We start from the raw sequence: 27,815 nt of genomic DNA on the forward strand, positions 1-27,815 counted from the left end.
GAAGTAGTTATTGGTCGTCTCCATGCGCCGGTTCCTGGACATCGTAGAGCCAAGGCGCGAGGCTCGGACGGGGAGGTAGAGCTGGCGGGACTCTAAGAGCCCTCCGCCTGGGACGGGAACTGCTGCGCCCGCGGGGCTGGCTCTGGCGTCATCATGCTGCTCCTGCCAAGCGCTGCAGAAGGCCGGGGCACCGCCATCACCCATGCTCTGACCTCTGGTACGTGCCCACTCAACCCCTGCTCAGTCTAGCCTCAGCAGCCCCTGCCTCGGGCCTCCACCTTGGCGACCCCGAAACCTCTCTACCCTTGCTCCTGGCAAGTAGCTTATAGAGTGTGGGGCCGTGACAAGTGTCTTTTTGCTCCCTGCTATACAGAAGTCCTTCCCCAGACTGGAAGGAAGGAGGAAGGGGGGCGTCTTCCTTCTGCCCCCGCAGTTTCTTCCTTGTCTCGCGGCTGCTGACTCATGGATTGGGCGGAGGAGTTAGGGACCGAACCCTCCAGTACCCTAAAAAGGTTCTCATAAGCATCTTGCCTACGGCAGGAGACTGCCCACAGCGAGCACCCCACGTGCCGGGGGCCCTACAAAGCCTTACAGCTGGAGCTCAAACACCTCTCTCCCCTTTTACGTTTGCTCCGGCTTCGTTTTTTAAATGTCCCGACTCAGACACTGCTCCTCATATTCAATATGAAAACACCACTGTATGCTGGTGGTAAGACCCGTGTAAACAGACTTTTAAAGGCAGTCATTAAGTGAAACTTGTTCTGTGGAAGTCAACTATCTTCAGTTTTAAAAAAAAGGGGGGGGGGGTGAAATTTGTCCTGCTGCTGTAGGTTCTTAGATTTATAGCCCAGGACAGTCATGGTATTGTAAACTTAAAGGATCTCTAATTTCAGTGATTTCATTGATTACCATAGCCACGTATACAGACGCTTGTATGTGATATTGGACGTATCTCATGGCACGTGTTGTGTTCCTGCTTACAGAAGTTTCTGTGTAATCTTACAAGTAGAGGGAAAGGCTTGAAAGGTCATGTTCTTGAAAGCCACACCCACACTACACAGGTAGTATTTCTTGAATATAGTGTTTTTGAATGCTCTCCTGTGAATGATAGAAGAAATCTTAATTTCCCAACACAAAACATGAAAAGTCAGCTATTTTTACAAAATTGTGGCCATTAGGTACAAGGGAAGACTTAAATCTGAGTTTTTGCCAGACAGTAAAGCTTTTTGCTTTCATTTGAAATATGAAATTAAAATTAAGATGTTCACTTTTTTCCTGACCCAAACTACCTTTTTTGAATTGTTAATGTACACATATATAGTGACTTACCCCACTTTCCAGGAATAATGATAAAGACTTACATTTATTTAACAGTTTGTGACTTTCAAAGTGCTTTTATCATTTGTCATTCAATCCTTCCAAGGAACCAGATAAGATACGTATTGTTCCCATTTTACAGTTGAAGGCATCGTTGACTCATTTCATATAGCTACTAATTGTCAAACCTGCACTGAAATCCAGAGCTTCTGATTTCAGATTCAAAGCTGTTCCACTAAAGCACAGTTTCATTAGTAAATTCCTGTTAGCTGCTTGAAAATCGTCTTTCAGAAAAAATCATTGCTAGTGGATTCTTAAAATTTTTGAAAGCTATCTAAATTCAGGTATTAATAATTAAGATATTTTGAGTTATTTTTAGATTTTTGTTGATGAGGCTGGCTCTTGACAGTTTATAATTATTTATTGCTTTATTACAAGTCTAAAAGGAAAGCAGTTTGCAACATCTCTCCCTTTTCCTCATCTTCCTTTCATATCCCCAGAAAAGTATTGATTTATTGTTGACATTGCCCAATGTCTTGTTTTGTCAGATAACTGGAAGAGGTTGATTGAATCTCTCTCTGTAAATACTAGGAAATGATTATTTATTGATAACCCTCATGTTAACTGGATTACTGCAGTTATTTTCTCAGTTGATGGTTTTAAAATTATATTCTGATGCAGTCGCTGTTTTGATCTTATTTATTGCCTTGGAACAGATTTATTCCATGCAATACATTGAAGCCTCTCTTAACGCTTTCAATCACAGCCTCAACACTCTGTCAAGTTGAACCTGTGGGAAGATGGTTTGAAGCTTTTGTTAAGAGGAGAAACAGAAATGCTTCTGCCTCTTTTCAGGAACTGGAGGATAAGAAAGAATTATCAGAGGAATCAGAAGATGAAGAATTGCAGTTAGAAGAGTTTCCCATGCTGAAAACACTTGATCCCAAAGACTGGAAGGTACTTAATATCTGAATCTTGTTCGGTCAGATGGCAGTTTTCCATTATTAAGCCATGTTTTAAGATGCTTCAACAAAATAATCATGATTGAGCACCTGTTTATTGTTAAGCCCTGAGTGGGACAGCAGTAGCCCTAGGATACTATCTCTGATGGAGAAATCCAGAAAAAGCCATGTCTGAGTTGGTCTTAAAAGATTAAGTGACAGTTTATGAAACAAGAAGGGAAAAAAGGTGTTACGGGCAGAAGGAATAGATATGCAAAGACACAAAGGAGTAAAAGAATATGCACTGCCTCTTCAGGGATTGGTGAAGGGTAGAGTAGCATATTGAGGGGTGGCAGTGAGAAATTAGACTGAAAACAGAGTCTAGATGAAACTCTGTTGTGTCCTTTTCATGCCATGCCAAGGAAGGAATTTATATTTTATTTTGGGGGTAGTAAGAAGTCATCAAAAGTTTCTGAGTTAATTTTAGAATAGTAGTTCTCCTGGCAGTACAGAAACTTGCTTGAAAAGGGAGGGCAGGACCAGAGGGGAAGGGAACAGTTTGCCTTTATGGGGCTAGTGCCGTAATCCAAGCCTGCGAATGAGTGCTTGATGCTTGAACTAAATTGGTAGCCAAGTTTTGAGGACAAAGGGACGGATTTGTTTTTCGGGGAGATAGACTTGACAGGTCTTGGAGACCTGGGCTGTGCCGCCCAAGAGAAGGGAACATACTGGGAAGACCCGTGATCATCCCAGCTTGAGTCACCGGCTAGACTGTGGTGTCAGTCACCAGCACAGGGTTGCAGGAAAAGGAAGTTTGTGGGGAGCGTCGTGTCTCTGCATCTGGAGCTCAGGAGTCCACACTAGAATGAACTGGGGAGTTGCGAGCATTTACAGGGCACCTACCGTCTTCTAGCCCTGGCATGGGTCACGGCACCTTGGACCAAAGTATATAGAGAGAAAGAAGCCCGAGGACTGAGCTTGGCAGGGCTTCGAGAAGCCAGTCAAAATGGCTGAAAAACGCTACTGGAAGATGGGAGGAAAACAGTGGATTCACAGAAACTAAAGGAAAATAACGTTTCAAGAAAAGAGTCAGCTGTGCTGCCACTGAGAGTTGAAGGCAAGTGAAGGCAGCTGGGTCATCTTGTGTTTGACAGCTGGAAATTGATACTGAAGAGAGCAGCTTCATAGCCCCTGGGGTGAGAATGGACAGAGCAGAACTAGATTGGAGTGGTTTGAAAATGAATGCTAGAGGGGGTAAAAATGTTCTGTGGATGGCTTTTTCAAGAAGTTTAATTTTGATGGGCAGCAAAGAAATGGAAGTGGGGTCATGGGAGGGTCTTAAAGATGAGAGATAACAGAGCTTCTTCGTACAATGATGAAAATAATCCAGTTGAAATTTAGAACACAATTGAAAGATGCTAGCATTTGAGAGACATAGAGAAGGTGGTTCAGAACCAGGAGGGATGGAGTAATTTGTCTCAGTAGGATAGGCTTTCTCAATGGTGAGGGAAAGGGAAAGATGCATGGGTGCAGGTAAGATGGCAGAAAGATGCTGGAATTTGAGTAGGATAATTTAAATTTTTTCATTAAGCAGGAGGCAAGGCCATTGATGAGAGGGTGGAGCAGGGTCTGTGAGGTTTAAGGAAAGACTAGAGGACTGAAGTATGTAGTAATACGTAATAATAGTCTTAGGGAGTGGAAAAGCAAACCAACTGGAACAAAGTGTGAGTGCCAGACATAATAAAGGAGCACATCCTTAGGGAGTTTGCAGTCCTGAATTTAAAGGAAAACCAGTCAACCCTATTTGACTTTTTTCTCCTGTGTTTTATGCCCTCAAGCCCTCTTTCTCCCCACTCATTCTCCAATACTAGATACACCCTTTGGGTAAGGAGCCTTCACTCAGGTGCTACCTCAATCTCTAGATTTGTAAGGATGTTAACCAAAGCAGAAATGAAAGCAGGTGCTTCCTATCCAGAGAAGCCTCATCCCCAGTTTCTCAAAATTTCCATCCAGCCTTCTTTGCTCCACGGCTCCTGTCCTGTCATTGCCACTGGCCCAACCTACTGGGACTACTGTAATGCTCCCCTCAGTTCTGAAATCTTCCTGGCTGTACCTTGATTTAAGGATGCCCATAGCATATTAATATGTATTAAGAGAAATACAAGACCAAGAGTTCTTTGGTCAAGTTTTGGAAAATGCTGGGCTATATAGGTTTCCGTCTGCTTGTTTTTGTTTTTTTTTAATTGCAGGACTTCTCAGAGCCTTTGTTTGGTTTCTGTGCGTACAGATTATTAAGAAGGCTGTATACAATGGTCCACATTTCCCAAACTTCCATGACCTCAGAACCTGTTATTTTTTTTTTTATTCATTTATTTACTTATTTTTTGGTTGCATTGGGTCTTTGTTGCTGCGCATGGGCTTTCTCTAGTTGCAGCGAGCTGGGGCTACTCTCCATTGCGGTGCATGGGCTTCTCATTGCGGTGGCTTCTCTTCTTGAGGAGCACGGGCTCTAGGTGTGTGGGCTTCAGTAGTTGTGGCACACAGGCTCAGTAGTTGTGGCTCATGGGCTCTAGAGCACAGGCTCAGTAGTTGTGGCGCACGGACTTAGTTGCTCTGTACCATGTGGGATCTCCTCGGGCCAGGGCTGGAATCCATGTGTCCTGGACTGGCAGGCGGATTCTTAACCACTGCACCACCAGGGAAGTCCCAGAACCCATTTTATATGGAACATCTCACTAGACTTCTGTTATGAGAGTCTCACTTTGGGAAACTGTTTTAGGGTACCAACACAAGGAATATGATATATGGCTTCATTTCAAACTTGACTCCCATTTTGTGTCTTTATCAGAACCAAGATCATTATGCAGTACTTGGACTCGGCCATGTAAGATACAAAGCTACACAGAGACAGATTAAAGCAGCTCGTAAGTACTTAGTTATTTTGAAATAATCAAATATCTGGTATAGGAAATGTTATCCTCTTGAAAAGATATGCAAGATCATAGTCTATAGCCATAACTCTAGATTTAACATGTGTTCTATGGTATAATGATGTGTAACCACAGTCTCTTACCTTCAAAACCAGAAAAATGCAGTCTCATGAATGGACTTTCTCATTAGGAACAAGAAATCAGGTGTGTGTGTGTGTGTGTGTGTGTGTGTGTGTGTGTGTGTGTGTGTGTGTGTGTGTGTGTGTCAGGATAAAGAACACTATTCCAATAACAAGCTTTTAAAAAATAATATTTCACCTCCCCTTGGAAGTATGGCCAGCTGTACTTAGTGGAAGTTGCCTTGTTACTTAGATTTTTCAATATTCTTTTGTGATCTTAGGTCACATCTTTGTTGATACCACCCTGTGTCTTCTGTGGAAGAAAGAGTTATCTGATGTTTCATTGTTCTTTTCATTGACAAGGTTAAAAATTGGGGCGGGGGAACGGGGGCAGGAATTGTTGGCAACCCAGTCTTTATAGGCCTTATGAAACACCATCCCCTTAGTGGTGTGAACTGTCGAACTGTCCTGTCCTTTGCAGTCCTGTGGACGTAATTCCTTACACACCATTCGGTTCACCTGATTAGTAAAGTTTCATGAAAGAGGTGAAGGTGATGAGTTTTCTGTTTTGTCTTAGGACAGAGTTCTGCCCTCTACTCTAGAGAATGGATATTGAGGTCAGAGGAGGTAAGATTGTGGCCATATGGAAAAGGAGGAGGGAATCAGGGACAGAGAAAGTCTTGCACTTGGAGGAAGATGACTGAATGAGACCTACTTCACGCTGAAAAATGCTAGTTGAGCCTTAGTAGATAAACTCAAAATTTTCTCATTAATGCTTGTATTTAGGAAAGTCACAGGAAATACTTTTTAACAAGGTGAAGGAATTGATGAGATTATTTTAGACCTATGATTGGATTTCTTTAAAAGCTGGCATGATTTTAGATTAAGCATATGTTAGTGTGTATGAATAGTCATTGCAATATACATAATGCCAGGAAAATTCATTTGCCCTGGAAAAGTATTTGCAATAGCATACAGATACCAAATATTTCTTGACACATATAATTTGTGAAAGAACCAGAAGTGATTGAGAGCTAGGAAAGCAGTTGGTGTTTTAAGGTGAAGGAATTGTTTCTTTCTCTAAAGATAAAAAATGTATAATAATTGTAAAAGAAACATCCATTTGCTTCTGTTAAGTCCATTTGTTTTATTGGGATAATAGAGTTTTTTTTGTTTTGTTTTGTTTTGTTTTTGTGGTACACGGGCCTCTCACTGTTGTGGCCTCTCCCATTGCGGAGCACAGGCTCCGGACGCGCAGGCTCAGCGGCCATGGCTCATGGGCCCAGCCGCTCCGTGGCATGTGGGATCTTCCCGGACCGGGGCATGAACCCGTGTCCCCTGCGTCGGCAGGTGGAGTGTCAACCACCGCGCCACCAGGGAAGCCCCGAGATTAATTTTTGAATATTCTGTTGCCAGAAGTTTTGCACCCTGACTGTACAGATTATTAACGTTATGTGGGTTTGCGATTCACTCTCTGCCACCTTGCTGAATATTCTCAGTATTTATTCAGAAGCAGACTGTTGTTCTCTTTCCTCTGTCACTGTAAAATAGACAGTTGCTACTTACTGCTCTCTGAAATCTTGTCCAAAAGTAAAAATACAAAGTTATTCTTTGCAAATTTATAATCATTAGCACAGACAAACCTAATAATAATGTAAGACTGATGACAGTTGAGATCCTTCTAGTTCTTGAATCCTATCACAAACACACACATAAAGGAGGTTGGTGGGTTTTTTTTTACATTTTATTTATTTAATTAATTTATTTTTTTAATTGAAGTATAGTTGATGTACAGTATCATAAGTTCCAGGTGTACAATGTAGCAATTCACAATTTTTAAAGGTTATACTCCGTTTATAGTTACTATAAAATATTGTTGTGTTGTACAATATATCCTTACAGCTTATTTTATACATAATAGTTTGTAAAAAGTTTTAATTTTGTTTATTGATATTTTGAATTGCTATAATGAAAATTAGGGATTCAATTATGTGTGGATAAAGTAAGTGGTCTTTTCTTCCTTTTCTGCATGATCTGAAAAGAATATACTAGAAAAGTTGAATGATGGGCTAAGAGAAAGTACTTGAGTACTAACAGTGGTATTTCAATGTTTTTCTTGAAGAAAAACTGCCACACTGGCATATGATGCATGTAGGTTTGCTGTTCTTTACATGGAAGTAAAATCTTTGATTTGAACTTTCTAAACTTAATCATTTTAGCTTAAAATACTTCCCATGTTTTAAACTGAAAACTGTTTCATATTATGCTTCTTAAAAATTTGAAATCAGAGACTTTTTGTAATAATCTGTAATGGAAGAGAATCAGAAAAAATACATATATATATATATATATATATATATATAACTGAATCACTTTGCTGTACACCTGAAACTAACACAATATTGTAAATCAACTATAATATTTAAAAAAAATCAGAGACTTTTTATAATAATAGAAATATGAATGTACAATAAAAGCCCATTTGCTAATGTACCCTCAAAACATCCCAGAAACTGTCTTTGGTGGGGAAGGGCGGAGAGGTAGGTCTTTGAAATTTCAGTAAATATACACAACAGCTGTTCTTCGGCCTCCATTGCCTTATTTTTTTTTTTTTATTGCCTTATTTTTAATATTGGGTGACATCTTTTGCCTCTCCCAACCCCACCCCTGGAACAGAATATAGGAGAATCTCAGGATGCCCTACTGTACATGAATGACTAGAGGTGATTAGGTGGAAAAGTCAATGAAGAAAAAAACATTGTAGCATAAGAGGAGACTATCCAACAGAAAACTGAGACATACATCATCTGTCTCAGACTTTATAATCAGGTTCAAAAGAAAACTTAATTGCTGCATGTTGTCAGTGAGATATGAAGACACTGCCTTGGGGGCGGGGGGCGGGGTGGGAGCAGCATAGGCACTGCAGAAAGAGACTAGCGAGAAAAAAGTAGAATTGCCTGGAAACTAAAAACAGGAGAGCAGCATTTAGAATTCGAAAGGCTGACGTACAATTAGAAAACAAAGTAAAGCAGAGGATAGCCTTGAGGAATGCTCCCAAGATTCAGAAGGAAAGAATAAAGAGATGTCAGATTTCCCTAAAGAAGAGGTCAGAATGAATGTAACAGACAGTAATTGCAAATAAAGAAGAAAAGTTGCCTGAATTATTATAAAAAGATACGACTTGAGATAGAGAATGTTTGTAGGCATGTGACTTAGGTTTTACTCCTCAGCATTTCAAAGGAGAACCGATGTGAGTTAGGCCGAGCTGAACAGCATCTGTTTTGACAGCAGGGGTGGAAGAGCAGCGCCTTGAGAAGCTATAGCTTTCCCCAAGCACTGGCCATGGGAGGAGCCTGTGCTGTGTTCCTGCAGTGCCCAACAGTGGTGGGGTCATCACACCACTGAACTGTCTGGTATGGTGTGATTATTGTTCCTGGCTACTTAGCTTCCAAGCCTGATAGTCAGTCCCTGGCCTGGGAAGATCCCACGTGCCGCAGAGCAACTAAGCCCATGCACCACAACTACTGAGCCTGCGCTGTAGAGCCCACAAGCCACAACTACTGAACCCGCGTGCCTAGAGCCCGTGTTCCACAGCAAGAGAAGCCACTGCAATGAGAAGCCCGCGCACTGCTCGTCACAACCAGAGAAAAGCCCGTGTGCAGCAACGAAGACCCAACACAGCCAAAAATATAAATAAATAAAACAAAATTAATTAATTAAAAAAATAGCAAATTGAATTCAACAGTATATTAAAGAATAATGCCCATGAACAAGATTTCTCTTAGGAAATATGTCAGTGTGATGTCCTAAGAAGAATGTGAAAGTACATATAGTACAATTTAATATCCACTCCTTTTTGGTAAATACAACTTTGAAAGGAAATGCAGTTAATTCCCTACTTAGATAAGTATTTCACACTCACTGCCAACAAACTTTTAACTGTGTGACATTAGTGATATTACCATAAAAACCCATGGGGGAAGCTTACCTGCCCCTTACTTTTATGCTATTTGGGAGTTTGGGTCAGAGAATTAACGATATTAAAGGAGAGAGAACTATTAGAAGGAAAGAAAGAAATACATTATTTGTAGGTAATATAGGATCTACCTAAAAACTGAAAGAGCTGAGTCAGGTAGCCAGATGCAAGAAAAATACACAAAAATAATACACAGTTTTTGGAAGTTACCATCAAATTAGAAAGCTATAGTCATTTTAAAGATAATCCAGGGACAGGAATAGGTAACCAGAAACAGACCCTGGTAAAATTTACTGTGATAAAGGAGGCGTCACAAATTAGTAGAGAAGGGAGGATTATCAGATGGTATTAGGACTTTGGAAAAAAAAATAAGCTTTTCAGTTCCGACCGTAGAAAATATTAAAATAGAAACATATATCTCAAACTTTTGCAGAATGAAAGACCTACATTTATAAGTACCAGAATAAAATTATAAAGGAAATGATCAGTAAATATAAATTAAACTGAATGTTTTTTGACAACAAGAATAATCACAGCAGTTGTGGAAAGCATTAGCATCAAACATGATTGACTAGGAGAGGCAGCATACAAGCACAGGCTTAGGAGTCAGGCTGCTTGGACTGGAGCCCAACTTGGCCAGGACTTTGGACAGGTTGCATAGAGGTTAAATGGTTATTTCACCTCTCTGTGCCTCATTTTCCTCATCTGTAAAAGGGAGAAACTAATAGTACTTTCCTCAGCGGGTTACTGAGAAGATCAACTGATAAAAATAGTGCTGGCGGGCTTCCCTGGTGGCGCAGTAGTTGAGAGTCCGCCTGGCGATGCAGGGGACACGGGTTCGTGCCCCGGTCTGGGAAGATCCCACGTGCCGCAGAGCGGCTGGGCCCGTTAGCCATGGCCGCTGAGCCTGCGCGTCCGGAGCCTGTGCTCCGCAACGGGAGAGGCCACAACAGTGAGAGGCACGCGTACCGCAAAAAAAAAAAAAAAAAAAAAAAAAAAAAAAAAAATATGCTGGCACATATTAAATGCTCAGTAGATGTTGACAGCCAGCCATTAGTCATTGTAAAGTGACTCACACAAACTAAGAAGAAAAAACTGAGACAGCCTCTCTTTCCTCCATAAATGAAGGATGAAGTGTAGAAATAAAGAACAGCAAAAAATTTGTTGAGCACCAGTGATAATCATGTTTTAAATAATTGGGTCCAGTGTTGAGGTTGTGGTGAAAAGGATGTTCCCATAGGGGTGTGCAGTGGTATGACTTTTAGAACGGGACTTGTTCCTACATTTTCAGTCACTAATTCACTTCTCTGAGTATATCCTAAGAAGAAAGAGCCCTAAATATGGAAAAATACTTCTCTACAAAATGATTCAAATTGACTAACTTACAGTAGTGAAGAACTGGAAACAATCTAAATATCCAGCAGTAGAGAAACAGTTACATAAGTTATGGTAAATCTACTTGAAATACTGTATTAAGTAGTCATTAAAATTTTTTGAAGAGTTTGCAACAGCGTGGAAAATGGAACTGCTGTAATGTTAAGCTGAAAAAAATCACAACTTAAATTGGTATATATAAAATGATTATAGCTACATTTTTGAAAGCATATGCTTAAGGGGGAAAAAGTCTGTGTGGAAATACACCAAAATATGAACGGCACTTGTCTTTGGGTGCTGGCACTTTGGCCAGTTCTTAAAATAATTATTTCAATTTCTCTAATTTCTGTTTAATAAGCATATATTTTACTGTAGGAGAAAATATTTTTTAAACTAATACTATGCTATTAGAAATGGCTCTATTTAGCTCATCTTTATTTTTAGCTTTGATGCCTAAAAGGACAAATTATCTAAATCTGACTTATTTTGTAGATAAAGCAATGGTTTTAAAACATCACCCAGACAAACGGAAAGCAGCTGGTGAACCAATAAAAGAAGGAGATAATGACTACTTCACTTGCATAACTAAAGGTAAGAAAACGCTTTAGAGTCAGAAATTTCCGTTAGTGAAGATTATGTATTAATTGCTGGGATTAGGTGTCCTATGCGTATTGTACTTCATTTATACCATAACATTTTAAAACATCTTCAGTTAACATCTGGTTATTTCTGGTAATCTCCCCCAGAGCCTCACCGCACAAAGTGAGGCTCTCCTACCCAGCAGCATCAGCAACCCTGGTAGCTTGTCAGAACTGCAGCAGCTCAGGCTCTGCCCCAGACCTCCTGAATTGGAGTCTGCATTTTAACAAGATTCTCCAGGCGGTTCTTTTGAGAAGCGCATCCTAGAGTTAATTCTTATACCTGTTACGTTTAATAATGAGAATACTAAGATCTTTTCCCATTTCAGACACTTTGCGGGGCTAAACTGTTCCTCAGACGTTTTGCTTATTTAAATGAAGAAGTTGATTCTGTCAACTTCCTCCCCAGCCATCAATGGATATTTAAATAGCCATATCCTCATTAAGCAAATTAAGAGAGGGAGCCACCATACCTAAATATTTCCTTAAATGTAATTTTACAGTTTGATGCTAATTTTTAAAAAATTGTATACACACCTTTCAAACTTATTCTTTGTTGACCCACTCATACATAGTGCTCAGGATGTCAAAGATCCTTTGATCTTTCATAACCTTGGGATCTAACAGTTAGTCTTCTAGCTATTTCTTTTTCCTCAGAGTCATGCTTTCCTAAGGGTTGAGTGTTTCTGGACTTATATGGTTTGCCAAGTATGCTATTATAATGAAACTGCCCTTATTTTAAAAGCCGGTCGATGACTCCACTGATGAAATTTGATAAATAAACATCAGGATTGTTAAAAAAAAAAAAAAAAAGTGGTTGAGTGTTTATTGTTTTGTCCTTTGCCTTCCAGAAGAGGTACTTAAAGAAGTTCTTAAGTCCCATTGTGCTAGAGGTATTACCTAAATCCTCCCTTCCCCACAAGCACACAAAATTTTTAAATATGAAAAATAACTTTTTTTAAGAAAAAAATGTAGCATTGTGGTGATGTGACCTTATGATTTTTTTCCTCAGCTTATGAAATGTTATCTGATCCAGTGAAAAGACGAGCATTTAACAGTGTAGATCCTACTTTTGATAACTCAGTTCCTTCTAAAAGTGAAGCAAAGGACAATTTCTTTGAAGTGTTTTCCCCAGTGTTTGAAAGGAATTCCAGGTGCGTTAAGGCATCCCCTTGTGATCATAATGCTCTATTGGCTGGCTTTTTTTTTTTTTTTTTTTTTTTAGAAAAATGAGCTTTAATTGAACTGAATGCAGAGGCTGGTTGTGCTATGATGCTCTGTTGGTTGGCTTCTTGTAGTTCCAAGTTTCTGGTTTTTTCCTCTAGTAATAGCTAGTAATAGTTTTGTGTTTGTCCTCCTCATCCTCTACAATATTGAGCGCCTCTGGTGAACTTACTCTACTAATTTATTTTGCTCTCTAAATGGAAGTTCTTCCTTTCCTTAGTGAAATTACAACTCATGGGATGTTTTTCTTTTAAATTTCCTTTGGGGGAACGATGGTTGACTTTACGTAGTGTGATGCTGATACTTAAGTGACAGTAATTTCCCATTCTTTCCTTCCCCTTTGTTAATGGGTACACTGCTGCATTTGGCCCATTATCATTTAGGAAAGCTTTTGTTCTATTTTTGAGCGTCTGATTATCATAAGGTTCTCTGACAAAGGATGATTTATATTTAAGATTAAAGCATATGTAATTTATTTCATTAAAATCAGTTTTTAAGTAGTGTGAACCAATAATCTACATTTTTTGGTTCCATCTGCATTGGAAGGTTTCCTGAGAGTGCATCTTAGTTGCGTATTGGAATCAGTTGGAGAGCCTGAACAGTTCCCGCTGCCTGGGTTCCACCTGGAGAAATTGTGATTTTAATTTAATTGGTTTGGAATGCCTGTAGGTTTTTTTAATGCTTCCAGGTGATTCTAATGGGCAGCTAAGTTTGAGAAGCACTTTGATTAGCAGTTTGATGCAGACTAATTATTTCCTCTACCCTTTCTCCTCACATTTGTTTTGTAACAGTGCTGAAGGTGGTTTTAATATATATATATATATATATATATATATATATAGTGGATTATGTTTTTTTGTGGGATGGTTTCACAGAGTGGAAAAACACGGGTCAGTAGCAAACTCAGGGTCCTTTTAGAGATGGTGGGTGAAGTGCTGAACCTACAAGTCTGACTCTTAGGGGGAAAGTGGTGGCGATAAGGGGGTGGAAATCTATTCCATCTGTGATTATTCACATTTTTTAAAAGGGAAGGCCTACCGGTCACTTCCGTACTGCCTGTTTAGGGGCAGGACTAAGTGAGCTTGAAAAGTGGCGTTAGAGCCTGTTTTTCCTGGCCAGCTTGGCAGCTGCTACAACCCTGTAATTTACAGAACTGAAGATAACCTGAGGGTTAGAACACTGTTCCATTGGTTTCTCCCCCTCACACCCCCTCTCCCCTTGCCCTACCTTTTATTGCACCTGCATTTTTCAGCACTGCACTGCTGATTTCCCAGTTCCATCTCTTAGTCATGGAGGACATAGGGGAGGGATATTGTAGGGGATTTAGTAAAAACTGTTGTTTTTAATAAATCAGCTTGTTGAACTTTTTGTACAAAATGTTTTGAGTTTTTCTTTTTTCAATATTTCAGATGGTCAAATAAAAAAAATGTCCCTAAACTCGGTGATATGAATTCATCATTTGAAGATGTAGATGCATTTTATTCTTTCTGGTGAGTGAATACACTGTTTCTCCCATGCTTTCATTTTTTAAGAAGGTAAGTATTCAATAAGTGCTCGACTGACTTCTGTAAATTAATTGAGGGATGGGAAAATTGCAGAACCTTCAATGAACAAAAGCACTGTGTTTAGAAATCAAAAAGGTTTTCACAGAATGCTGTATTATCTCCTATGTAATATTTAGGCTCTTATGATTATTTTTTCAATCTGTTTTCTATTTATCAGATTTCTAGATATCAAGCACACTGTAGCAGTAAAAAATGAAAAATAAGGAGTTATTTGAATCATTAAAAAATAATTTTTCATTTAGCTATTTCTTTAAGTACTTGAATATATGATGAAGACGATGTTGTCTCTATAACTAATTAATTAATTTTTAATGCGCAGTATTAATTTTCCATTTTTATATTATGTGTGCTATATTTTCTCATTAAGTATCTGGTAAATATGAAAACACAAAGTCACTGTAAGACAAAAATGACAAAATTTAGCTCTACAAACCAGATAAAGTGACCACTACTAGGTTCCCTTAAAACTTGACAGACTAGTGGCGGTGAAGGCAGGGAAAACTTCATCAAGTCCCAGGCAAGAGAGAAACCTAATAGTCAGAAGAGATAGCAGGGAGCTGGGATTTTGTTTTAGGGGTGATGAGTATTTTAGACTTTCATACCAAATACAATGTCATTTTAAAAAGAAGAAGAAAAAGACTTGGGTATAGTGCTAGTTCAGTATCAAAAGAGAGGGGAGGGATCTATTAAAACAAACTCATCCACTTATCATTAAAGTTTCTTAAAATTATATGCACCTAACTTAATTTTAAAAGGAAGATTTTTTTTCATTTGTTTTGGCTTGATTTTATTTTATTTCTGTTTATATTAGGTATAATTTTGATTCTTGGAGAGAATTCTCTTATTTAGATGAAGAAGAAAAAGAAAAAGCAGAATGGTATGTATGTAAATCATTAATAAAGGAAGATATTTGTTTGGTTCTTTGGTATTTGTGATGATGTAAAAATATACCACATATATTTTCTTTTGCATTTTCTCTGTGTATCCGTTTTAAATGAGTTTTTTTGGTATTTTGAGATCCTATCTCACAAGTTAAGCTTGATAGTGCCAGATCAATAGTTGGTTATGAAGCTTAAGAAATTGCCAAGGAATGTAATTGTCAATAAAGCTCAAGTCAGCAAATTCTTTTTCTTCCGGTTGCTTAACCAGTTTTATTTTCATTTTCCCTATATGTGTAGGGAAATTATTTTGACATGAATGTTCCCAAAAAATTAACCAAAAATAATAGTAAGTACTATTACCCTTTAATGTTAATAATGACATAGCATTTTAACCTTTCAAGACATTACTTGCATTGTAGCTAAATTATAAAGTATTATATTTTCCTGTCATACCATCCATAAGCAATAGTTTATTTCCAATATTTCCTATTTTATAGTCGTGATGAAAGGAGATGGATTGAAAAGCAGAACAGAGCAACAAGGGCCCAAAGGAAAAAAGAAGAAATGAACAGAATAAGAACATTAGTTGGTAAGGATAATTGATGTTTTTTTTAAAGTTCTTTAATTAAATGTTAGAAATTCAAAAGATTAACTTTTTTTCTGGTAGATAATGCATATAGCTGTGATCCAAGGATAAAAAAATTTAAGGAAGAAGAAAAAGCCAAGAAAGAAGCAGAAAAGAAAGCAAAAGCAGAGGCAAAACGGAAGGAGCAAGAAGCTAAAGAGAAAGTAAGATGACATTTGACAAAGTTGGATTTTAAATGTTCATAAAATCTTCAATCTTCAGATCTATTTTTAAATACTGTAATCTAGTAGTAGAGAATTAGGTGCTACTATGAAAGAATCATGACATTTGGCACAGTTGATAGAATGATCTTCCTTACCAGCAAATTCTTATTGAGCAAAAACATAATGTCATGTAAATTTCTTAATACTACACTCACTTCTAATATGTCCTTTTTACATTTCTAATAAATTTTTATAGAACTTTACCGTCTGCTTTTCCTTCGGTGTTTGATAAGTTGATGTTTACCTTTGTGTAATTTAAGTTATTAAAAATTGTATTTTTTGAATAAGATTATGGAGCATTTTGGAATTCTAATTTTCTTATTAAATGATTTTATTTTCCATTATTAAAGCAAAGACAAGCTGAATTAGAAGCTGCTCGGTTAGCAAAGGAAAAAGAAGAAGAGGAAGTTAGACAACAAGCGTTATTGGCAAAGAAGGAAAAAGATATCCAGAAAAAAGCCATTAAGAAGGAAAGACAAAAACTTCGAAACTCATGCAAGGTACGTCAGACTGTGATTGAACAAGCACTACATACAAGTAAATCAAATTGCTGATTAAGCTTAAAAATATTTTTATACTATGGAAATATAAACTACTGTACACATTTTATCTCAGAATATAAACGTTTTTAAATTCACTTTTTAAAAATTTCACACATGCATATTCAGTATGCAACTCTGATAGGGTTGGTTGTTGTTTTTTTTTTTAACATAACCATCTTGCCATTTTCAAACCTAAAAAAAAAGTTGTTTATTATTCTAATACTTGTTCCATATTCACACCTTCTTGATTATCTCAATGTCTTTTTATCTAAATAAGATCAAAGATTTCAGCTGTGTGTCTCCTGGTTGTGTCCGTTGCAGGTCCCCTACCATCACCATCTCTCCCCCTTCCCCTGGTTGGAGAAATTGGATCGTTTGTTCTGAAAATGTGCCACAAAATTGGTTTTGACTGGTTACTTCCTTAATGGTGTAAAATCAATGTTTATCAAAGAAAAAGTTCTTTAAGAAGTTAAACTTGTGTTGTTTTTAAGGATCTAAAAGCTTTCATTTTTATCTAAATAAAGGGATATCATTCAGTTGAGTACTGGTAGTTTGTGTTCAGGTACAGTTTTTACTAAAAAATATTGACTAAAAAACCCCAAAAGTTTTCAAATATAGTTTTGTCCAAGAGATGGTCTTACTTTTTAAACTGGTAAAGTTAGAGGCCAGTATTGTTCCATATCAAGTAGCATCAAATGAATAAATTAATGAAATTCCAAGCTATAGTAGAGATTGCCACACAGTATACTACACCATTGTAGTTAAATTCAGCAAGTATGTAAATGTTTACTGTGTATAGAAGACTCTTTCACGTGACTGTCCAGAGGCTCTAGACACTAGTATATGTATTCTAATATATGCCATCCTAAATCTTCAGTTAATGAAATTAACCTGCCCCATTTAGCAGGCTTTGAAAGACATTTAATAAAAATACAAGCACAGGATATCTCTTCAAGCTTTTGGTAAGTAAGAGGAAAATCTAAATAGAAAAAAATGAAAGATTTTCCTCAGATTTCACCTAGAAAATTATACTGAGAAGAATGCAGGATATCATAGTTGTTGAGAGCATACACTCAGATTTAAAGTAATTTTCCACTTCCCATGTCCTGTCTCTGGTCCTCAGGAGGTTCCCTCAACCCATTTATGTCTCAATTTCCTCACCTATACAGTAACTGAAATAATACCTAGAAATAGAGTTGTGAAGATTAAATGAGATCATTCACATGTAGCACTTGTTAGATTTGGCATAATGAGAACTGGATCAACAACTTGAAAAGGTCAGTTAGAAAATAGAAAACTTGAATAGTTCGTAGAGATGGTGCCTAAATGAGGGTTAAAGTTCTGGCCTTTGGTAACTTATTATAAGCTCCTTTCCTGCATGAGTTCATGTATTCATTCATCAAATATGTGATGAGCACTTAACTATGTGTCAAGCAGTTATAATTGATGTTGATACTATGACGACACCGTCTTTGCCTTCAAGAATCTGCTGGTTAACGATGGAGAATGACAAGAAAACAGGCCAGTGAAACACTTTAAGATGGGTACTAGGACAAGAAGGTACCGAACAGGTGGTCAAGGAAAGCTTTCTGGATCTAGTGGGATTCAGCCAGGTGAAGCAGTGTGTGTATGGGATTAGAGATGAGAGAGATCAGGGAGCATTGAGAGAGTGTAGAGATCCAGAAAAGTGAGGTTTAATGAGCCAGAGGAAGGAAGGGCCAGGTCTTGAAGAGCATTATATATCTTGCTAGCTTAAAAGTGACTCTGATCCTGAGTCACTTATGCTCAGGATGCTGTGAGAACACTAGAGGCAGAGACAAATTGAGTCTTTTGCATAATCCAGGTGAGAGCATGGGCCTTGAACTAAAAGAGATGGTGGGAAAAGAAGGTAGATTAAATGAACCAACATTTAGGAGGTAAGATTGGCTGTTGCCTGTTGGGTATTGATTTTATGTTGGAGGTGGAAGAGGAGTAAGGGTTAATACATGTCCTGGTTTCTTGCATGGAATACTGGATGGGTGATGGCATTATTCAGTGAAACAGAAAACAAAGGAAGAGGAAAAGGCTGGGGAAGAATGATTTCAGTTTAGGGCATGTTGAGTGCATTGAGATACTCAGATGAAGATACTCAGTAGGTGACTTAACTTTGATGGAAAGTCTGGAGTTGAGTGGGATTGTCACAGAGTCGTCTACATCTCAATGGCAAGTAGTGGAGATCCCCCCAGGGGAGACTATAGAGCAAGGAGGGTGGAGATGGGACACTGGCAAACACCAATACTTATGGCACTGACAGAGGAAGTGGAGCCTGAGAAGGAGTGACCCAAGCAGGTAGGAAGAAAATCAGTAAGGCTTTTGGAAGCCGAGGGAGGTGTCACAGTAAAAGAAGCATTGGAACCTTAGCACCAGATTGCATCGATTAAGGAAGCAAGGAAAAGTGAGGAATGAGAGATGGGTCAGCAGCAGCTGAAAGCAGCATGAGAAGTATTGATACTTTCCAATTCTTGTTCACCCAGGCACATCACAATATTCCATTCTAAGCATAATCTCTAGTTATATCAGGTTTTGCTGAACTTCCTGTTTCTTAACACACTGTCTTTTTTACAGTTTGGCACACAGTAAATAGAACAGGCAGCCTAACAAAGGGATTTTAATTTGTCGTTATATAGAATTTCTTGATTCTTCAGTGGTTGTCTGAGGACTCATTGTCTTATATCATCTAGAGGCCTTCTGCACCATCACCTTGCTTCTGTTTTGCACCTCCATCCATTTAGTAATGCCTCCTTATTGCTGGCTGGCCAGGGAAAGCCTTGCATGGTGCCTGGGGAATGTGCTTGTCGGTGGCCAGGAGGCCATACAGTCAACTTAAGAACCTCTCAAGGACTTCATGCTTGGTAGTTGTGTTTATGGATGTACTCTTGAGTGCCAGTAGAGATGATGAAAATGTTTGTGTTCATACTTCTAGACCTGGAATCACTTTTCTGACAATGAGGCAGAACGTGTTAAAATGATGGAGGAAGTGGAAAAACTTTGTGATCGGCTTGAACTAGCGAGGTATAACTGTAGAGCTGCTGTTAAAGTCTTCTTTTGGGCTTAGGATAAAATTTCATCCCCTTTTTTCCTTTAAGTTTACAGTGCTTGAATGAAACACTCACATCGTCTACAAAAGAAGTAGGAAAGGCTGCTCTGGAAAAACAGGTAATAGAAAAACATATCACTTCTACCTGTATTTAGCATTTAATTCTGCTTTAGTATTGCTTTCACCTCAGTGTTTCCCCACCTAACATGTAAGTTACTATAGGGGCAAAGAGTGTCTCATTTCTCTTTGGGTTGACTTAAATTGGATTTAAGTGTGTATAGTTGTTACCATATATAGTTGTTTGATTTGTAGTTATCTAGCACATTAATCATAGATTTTTCAGGATCACTGTTAGAAAAAAATCATTGTGTTGACTATTCCTTGAGCATTTTTGTTGGATAATAACATTTAGAACCAAGAGATTTTTATTCTGTCTAGTCTACACCTTTTATTTTACAGATGAGGAAACAGGCCCAGAAATTCAATTCAGTGCAACAAGTGTTAGTACCTACCATATATAGCCCCGTGCCTAGGTGATTTGCTATTGCTGCCACAAAGGAGTTCAGGAACAGTTATGCTAAAGAGAAAAGGCCTAAGGACCAAAAGATGGAGGGCCCCCAGTAAATGCTGTAGGTTAGAGAGGAAGTGCCAACACCAGGTTGAGTGGTCAGGGAGGCTTAGTGAAGGGTTTGAGCCAGTTTTGAAGGACGACAGTGTTAAATGAAGGTCGGAGAGCAGTGTAAAATACAGGTAGGAGTAGAAAGTTAGGGGAAGAAGAAGCGGGAGTTTAAGTTAGTTAAGAAGAGTAGAGCCAAATTAAGCAGGTTTTGAATACCAAGATGAACAGTTTCCATTACCACAGATCTTTGAGTAGCACAGGGTTAACATTGTGCTATTAATCTGGCATTTGTAGACAAGAGGCATTGGATGAGTGTGACTAGTGTAAGAATCTCACTGGAAGGACTTGGACTGTGCGTGATAATGGGAATCACTGAAATCTTTGGGACTTGGTGACTGGTTCTAAGGGATTGAAGTGGGGAAATGAGTCAGAGATGACTCCAAGATTGCAACTGACAGAGCAACATCATCAAGTAAAGATTTTTTTTTCCCTTGTGCATGTTTGAAGGTACACTGGAAGTGACAGTGTAAAAGGTAGAACTTCAAGATAAACCAAAGGCCACTTTGCTGTGCTTTTACCTTTTTGTAGAGAGTAAATGACATTATCTGCAAAAGAGTGGGTATGCGCTTTGAAATGGCCTTGTGGGTGAATAACCCAATGACTATAGACTTGACAAGTAGTGTCCAAGGCAAATAGAGATATGATAGGAATACAGGGTAGGTCAGGCCAAGGCTGGTTCTTGTTCCTCAAGCAGAGATATGCAGCCTGGAAGCCAGAGTGAAAAGGCTGACTGTGGTTTTGGGGCTGGCCTGGGGGGTGGTGTAGGCTCCCTGCCTGGATGATGCTGAGCGTCGAGAACCACAAGTCAGCAAGGGAGTGTAGAGTAGTAAGATGTTTTAAGTCCCTGACTTACCTATGATATTTGTGTAGATAGAAGAAATAAATGAGCAAATTAGAAAAGAGAAAGAGGAAGCTGAGGCTCGTATGCGACAGGCATCTAAGAATGCAGAGAAATCAACTGGCGGAGGTGGAAATGGCAGTAAACACTGGTCAGAAGATGATCTGCAATTACTAATTAAAGCTGTGAATCTCTTCCCTGCTGGAACAAATTCAAGGTACTCGTTCTAATGAAACTTCTCTTCAACACATACTGGAGCCTAGGGATAATGTAGACACCCAAATAGCAGCACATTACAGCAAACTTCCAGAGATATGCTTGGACCTGGACACTAAGTTCTGTGCAAAGTGTGAAAAGCATTTTGAACCTGCTAGTCTTAGCAGCTTATACCAACACACATATGTATATCCATACATACAGCAGGATGCTTCATCAATTTCTCAGGAAATTAAGGATCATAAGACATAAACCTTGACTCTCATGTTGGCTTAGTCCATTGTGGTTTATAGTAGGCACTAGGTTTTGTGCTCCATAGTTTCTCTTTCAGTCTTAATCCTTCTTTGTTGCTTCCGACCTCAAACTGGAGCTCACTGCAGAGTCTGAGCTGAGAACTCAAACCTTAGAGATCCAGCCTCCCTTATTCTGTATATGAGGAAACTAAGGTTCTCTTTTCAGAATGATCTGTCTCCTTAAGTATGTGTCCAAATGGCAGTATACACAAATGTGTGCTTTTATTTCTGTTGATTTTTACACAGAATCAGTAAGGTTTTGTACAAACTTGAAACCAAGATTATACACAGTTGATTTAAACATATGAAAAGCAAAAAACATAGTTCAGGCAATAGTAATAATTAGACCACCAATTTAGAGCTAATTCTTTAGATGTTATAGCTAACCCTTCTGCATTAAAAATGTGGGATCATTCTGGGTTTTGTTTGGGGTTTTTCGTTATTTTTGTATCGGTTGCTCTAGATGGGAAGTTATTGCTAATTACATGAACATACATTCTTCTTCTGGAGTCAAGAGAACCGCCAAAGATGTTATTGGCAAAGCAAAGAGTCTTCAAAAACTTGGTGAGTTAGTTTTGCCAAATCAATTTTTTTGCTACCTTGAATACATATTTTAAAAATAATCTATGCAATTTAATGAAAGACTAAATGAGATGATCTGTATTAAAGTTTTTTCCCCTTTTCAGACCCTCATCAAAAAGATGACATAAACAGAAAGGCTTTTGATAAGTTTAAAAAAGAACACGGTGTGGTGTGTCAAGCAGACAATGCAACACCTTCAGAACGATTTGAAGGTAATGAAATTTTATTTTTCTATGAGTAGAAAATGCTAACCATGTATCTGTGTGAGAGTATACAAGATCTACGGTCTACATTCAGAGTGAATGGAATGGAAAGCATTTAGCAGACTGAAAGGTATAAAGCGGATGTTTTCAGGACAGTTTTACATCAGCACCATTGAGAATTACAGTTCTTCCATTTCATATGCCATGAGGGGAGGGGTTGTGTTTGTTTTGTTCACCAGATTTTACAAATCAGTATTAAAGGATATTGGGACAATTGAAATTTGAATAAGGTCTGTAGACTAGATAATTTTTTATCAAGGTTGATTTCCTGATTTTGAAAAATACACTATAAGGAAAGGTCCTTGTTTTTAAGGGAAGACAGGAGTAAAGGGGCAGCATGCCTGCAGCTTACGTGGCTCAGAACAAGTTAGTTATACAGACAGTTTGTTGTGCTGACATGTCTTGGGTGTTCTAGTTAATTTGATTACTCTGGACCAGTATGTTTCAAATGCAAATTATGACTCAGAGGTGGGTCATGAAATCAGTTTAATGGATCATGAATAGAAAATATCAGAGAGCATTACACCTATTACATAAGTGGGTATTTGTGAAACTTTTGTTCATGTTTATAAGTGTCTGAGATGTGACATTTTTTTCCTTAATGTGAGTTGCTGACAAAACTTTGAAAAGTTCTCTTTCACTACATGCATTTGTGAGCCACCAGTCCTTTTCTCCCTAAACTAAGCTAATCTTGGATATGCTTTCCAGATCACAGTGCCAAATGTATGTTTTGGGATTAACTGACAGCCTTGACTCCTCATGATGACCTGTCCCTGTCTTAACGGTCCCACTTTTCCTGTATTCTTGGTCTGGTTCATTATCCCAAAATTTCAATTTGAAAATACTAGGAGAGACTTACAATGTTCTATAAAGAGGAAAAAATCATTCTGCGTTTGCAAGTTGCATTTGCAAAATTGGGTGACTTTTGTCTAGGCTGGGCATTATTTTGGCTCTTTTCAGAAAGATAAGTAACAAAGAAATTTCAGAACACTTGGAAGGCACTTCTAAGGGAGGTAATTCTCTTGCCCCTTACGCCATCCACAAAAATCAGACACATTCAAATATTACTGCGTTATTCTCAGCCCTTTCTTGTGGGACTAGTTTCCGTGCTGGAGGCAGACACTGATGGTTGTGCTTTCTGGCAGATGGGTGACCCTGTGAGGGCAGGAGTGATACGGTACTTGGGCCTGACTCCTTTACCTCTTTTTATGGATTTAATGGGCAGGTCCCTCTCTCTTCAACTGCTCCAGTAAACAGCAAGCTGGCCACATTTTTTGGAATAGTGATTTCTCATAGGAATTTTATATGTTTCATTCATTTTGGTATTGGGAAGTCCCTGGATCATAACAGCAGATAATAAGCAGCAGATAATAATTATATGTCAGTTCCATCTTTTTTCCAAGAGAGAGGAAATGAATTAAATCTATGGTGTTAAATGGGGCTTCAAACTAATAAAAGGAAATTCCACTAAGGGGTTCCTGGAATTTTAAAAGCTGATTTCAAAAAAAGCTTCAGTCTTTAATCTGTCTTCAAATACAAGTTCTCTGCCTTGTTGTAAGGTGTGTTGTTTTTCAACTTGTTCACTGTGTCTGTGAGTATGTTTTTAATTGGGAAATAACTTAGATTTCTAGGCTTTACTTTGTACCTGATCTCACAGGTTACAATTTCAAGAGGTAGTCTCACTGCTGGTAGGATAGGTGCCACTGTGTTTTCACTGCATGATCTGAAATAACTAAGCTGTCAGTTATCCATTAACTTAGAATAACCAAATCATTTTAACCATTTTCACATTTTCATTTTCCTACAGAAGTGGGATGTATACTTCTTGCATCTTAGGAAGGAATATATTTGTTTCTGATACATGTATGAGGTGTTCTATCAAACATAAAGGTCTGGTTTAGTAGAGATGCACAGTGTAGGCTCCACAATATTTTAGTGGACGTGGTGACAGTGACACACTGGAAATGGCACCTTGGCTGTACAGCATTGAAACCATGGGAGCTTGGCTTAGCTTTGTTAAACTTGTTTCTTCCAGTGTAAAATGAGAATGGTTTCCAGGCTCTCATCGGGCTAAAAGTTTTTAAGTAGGAGGCAGCTCTTGAACTATGCTATAAGGAACTAGATTTATCAGAAATCTTAAATGACTTGTGATTGTGGTTTCGAACCCAGAAGTCCAACTGTGTATGTTAAATCTGATTTTTTTTAAAAAAGTCTGGTGAATATAAGATTAGATTGTGATGGACCAGAAATACAAAGCATATTGTGCTTTAAAGTCTCATATTTTTCTGGGATGTGAGCTATCTAAAGTTTTTTCCTTAATTAATACCTAGAGGTATATATGTGCGTCTAATTTGGTCTGTTCAAGATTGCACATCACAGATTCAAATGGGCACTTACCAAGATGTGTACCAAAAGACGCATCTGGGAAGGTGTTCCAGGACAGTTTTCTATCAATTAGAATAAAATTTTCCAAACAAAATTTTTTCTTAAACAGGTCCATGCACAGATTTCACCCCTTGGACAACAGAAGAACAGAAGCTTTTGGAACAAGCTTTGAAAACGTACCCAGTAAATACACCTGAAAGATGGGAAAAAATAGCAGAAGCAGTGCCTGGCAGGACAAAGAAGGACTGCATGAAACGATATAAGGTTGTAGATCTTTAGTGTGTAGATTCCATTATCAATCATTTAAATTATGTTTTTGTGCTTATTCAATACCACAGTAGTCGTGGAGCCAATATTAGAAGTAACCAACCTTAGAAATGTTCTAGCTCTGGCAGTTACTAAAAAAAAAAAAATCAACCTTTTCAGTAGATTTACCCCAGTTTGGATGTTTTACATACTTATACCAAACACTAGAAATGTCTGCAGATTCTGACAACTTCTCGGTGTAAGTAACATCTTTTTCCCTTCCTAGGAACTTGTCGAAATGGTAAAAGCAAAGAAAGCTGCTCAAGAACAAGTGCTGAACGCAAGTAGAGGCAAGAAATGACTTATGACAATCTTTGTTGTGTGTGCATTTTTATAATAAAACTGAAAATACTGTACAAAATTTTATTCTTAAAACTATACTTAAAGTGATTTGTTCCAGTATAATTTCTCAGAGATCTACCATTCATTGTGGTGGTCTTATTCTTTCAAAGTCTGAGATAGTATTTCATTCATATTTACCAGTATAGATGTTCATTTTTTTCTTTAGGACTTGCAGGTCTCGGTTTTATAAATATATATGTTCAAAATATGTTTATTAGGAGCATTTTAATCATGAAGCCAGCACATGTTACTGCAAATCTGTTTAAAATCTGGTAGCTGTTCAATGGGACCTAAGGATTAAAAGAAAGGACAGTTACAACTAAAGAGAAGGAAAGTCCTTAGCCAACTTTCTGCATAGGAGAAAAGGAGCCAGGCTTACCAACAGCAGCAACAGCTGGACTCTTATCATAAATATATTTGGTACACACTTCTCGAATTATCTCAGCATTTACAGCCTGAAAAATTGAAGACACAAGCATTCAGAGCTTTTTGTAGTAGTGAAGACATTCTATACCTGGGACATTTTAGAGCTAAAGCAAGATTTATGATGTGTATCTCCAGGTGTTGTAACAAGCATCATTTTACACAAGACCCAATAGTATCTAAGGACTACTTACATCAATTCTTGCTTCAAGCTCAGGGATGGGAATTCTTCGATTATAGCATAACATTTGCCTACCAATATCTTCACAGATGGGAGTGGAACCTGTTTTAAAGAAAAGGGAAAACTAAGTACTGGAACGTAAGTCAACCATGTGAAAATAGGACTTATGTGTTTAATTCTTTTACCATCAAGTTGCAGCAACATGTTTGTTTTCAGAAGATTCTTGGCTCGTGCAACTTCACTTTCAGTGACACTTGTACAGAGTCGCATCCTAAAAACCATTTGGAAAAATCAAATGTCAAAGTAGTTTGAAAATGTTATGCGTTTCATGAGTTAATGACCTAAAAGAAAGAAAGGATGCTATATTCTATGTATTACACCACAATGTACAAGTGATTATGATTTCAATTTAGTAAAAAGTTGAAATTACTAATGATCCCAACAGTTAAGCAAAAGTTAAAATATTACTGATTATTTTCCTGGTAGTGTTAATTTCTCAAAAATGATATGGTTAGGAGAGATTCAATACAATATAAAAATAGGCTGACTGCATTTTGAGAAATGCTACAGTCATTTTGAAAATTCATGAATCCCCATCTGATAGGATCTGACTTGTTAAGGGATAGATAGGTCAGTGGGTCATTGGTTTCTCAAAAGAATCCAGCTGAGTCTAACTTAAACCTAATAATTAATGATTACACTCCAACTAGACTTAGAGAGATGTAAGCCATTTAAGAATGGTGGAGGAAAGGGACCAGAGCTAAATAAAAGTCTTCCAAGAAGCTTTGGGCCCTTCTGCCTGTCTCAAGGTACTAGTTTTGACTAAAACACTACATTTTTCTTTTAGCAATGGCAACTTCAGGTTCATTTTCATAACACAGCCTTTCCAAGCCAGGTAACTTTTAGAAATATTTCCTAGAATTCTAGTTGGCATTTAAACATTTTTAACTTTTAAGATATTCTTTCTGAAGTAATCTGCTTCTTAATGATTAAGAATTTTCTATACTATAAATCAGCTTCACATGAAACTTAGAAGAAATATCTGTGATCTTCAAAAACACAGCAGTAACTGCTACTACTTAAGTCTTGTTCTCTTAATAAAATGCTAATAACATCACCATAAAAAATTAATCAGCATCAACAGTGTAAAAAGAAACTAGTCTAAAGTGGGAATTCTAAGCATGATTTAAATTTTTTCTCACCATTCTTTTTGAACAACATGTAGCATGTCTGCAACAGTGGCTGGTTCACAAACCATATAGATTCCCCATAATCCTGTATCTGTGTAGGAAGTGTTGAAAGACTGGAAGCTATGGCAGAGGTTGCCGTGACAGGTGAGCTGGGCCAGCTTGCTAGATAAATTCTGTAAGGGAAAAAAACTGTCCAAGAGAACTGTAGGTATACATGTCCAAATTACCAGAAAGAAAAATGAGATGTGAAAATCGTGACTGCCTTAAAAGGCTGAGTTTCTCAGTTTTATCCAGCAGTATCTCAATAATAAAGCAAAAATTCACTGAAACTAAGAATTATAATAATCTCACCAGCCCAATGCATCATCCCCAGAGAAATTCATAATGTTAAAGCAGTGAATCCTTGTAATTAATTTAGTAGCTGCACCCACTTCTAAAATAATACATATTGATGGACCTAGAGATTATCATACTAAGTGAAGTCAGTGATATCACTTACATGTAGAATCTAAAAAAAAAAAGATACAAATGAACTTATTTACAAAACAGAAACAGATTCACAGACTTTGAAAACAAACTCATGGTTACCAAAGGGGAAATGTGGTTGGGAGAGGGATAAATTAGGAGTTTGGGATTAACATATACACACTACTGTGTATAAAATAACCGACAAGGAACCTACTGT

At 37.9% G+C, this 27,815-nt stretch overlaps 2 protein-coding genes across 4 annotated transcripts in view; one reads left to right on the forward strand and one right to left on the reverse strand.

Moving 5' to 3' along the window:
- Positions 1 to 25,355, forward strand: DNAJC2 (DnaJ heat shock protein family (Hsp40) member C2). Of its 2 annotated transcripts, none has more exons than XM_060020289.1 (17): positions 1 to 217; positions 2,084 to 2,274; positions 5,107 to 5,182; positions 11,150 to 11,248; positions 12,308 to 12,449; positions 13,929 to 14,009; positions 14,896 to 14,961; positions 15,463 to 15,554; positions 15,633 to 15,754; positions 16,165 to 16,314; positions 19,319 to 19,407; positions 19,482 to 19,551; positions 20,982 to 21,166; positions 21,922 to 22,022; positions 22,145 to 22,252; positions 24,798 to 24,952; positions 25,221 to 25,355. In XM_060020289.1, the coding sequence occupies exons 1-17, from the start codon at positions 154 to 156 to the stop codon at positions 25,293 to 25,295; spliced, it is 1,866 nt and encodes a 621-aa protein (XP_059876272.1). In that variant the 5' UTR covers positions 1 to 153; the 3' UTR covers positions 25,296 to 25,355. The 2 variants fall into 2 exon arrangements, with proteins under 2 accessions (XP_059876272.1, XP_059876273.1); XM_060020290.1 differs by having other exon boundaries at positions 2,173 to 2,274.
- Positions 25,277 to 27,815, reverse strand: part of PMPCB (peptidase, mitochondrial processing subunit beta) — a 15,685-nt gene continuing 13,146 nt past the window's right edge. The window contains exons 9-13 of one of the 2 annotated variants that reach the window (XM_060020292.1): positions 27,143 to 27,303; positions 26,126 to 26,211; positions 25,954 to 26,042; positions 25,716 to 25,791; positions 25,277 to 25,626 (exon numbers count right to left, since the gene is read on the reverse strand). In XM_060020292.1, coding sequence (XP_059876275.1) covers positions 25,562 to 25,626; positions 25,716 to 25,791; positions 25,954 to 26,042; positions 26,126 to 26,211; positions 27,143 to 27,303 — 477 coding nt within the window. In that variant the 3' untranslated portion in view covers positions 25,277 to 25,561. The remainder of the gene's footprint in view (positions 25,627 to 25,715; positions 25,792 to 25,953; positions 26,043 to 26,125; positions 26,212 to 27,142; positions 27,304 to 27,815) is intronic. The other variant, XM_060020291.1, reaches the window with a different exon arrangement.

Source organism: Delphinus delphis, chromosome 9, assembly GCF_949987515.2.
Source record: "Delphinus delphis chromosome 9, mDelDel1.2, whole genome shotgun sequence".
Lineage (NCBI taxonomy): Eukaryota > Metazoa > Chordata > Mammalia > Artiodactyla > Delphinidae > Delphinus > Delphinus delphis.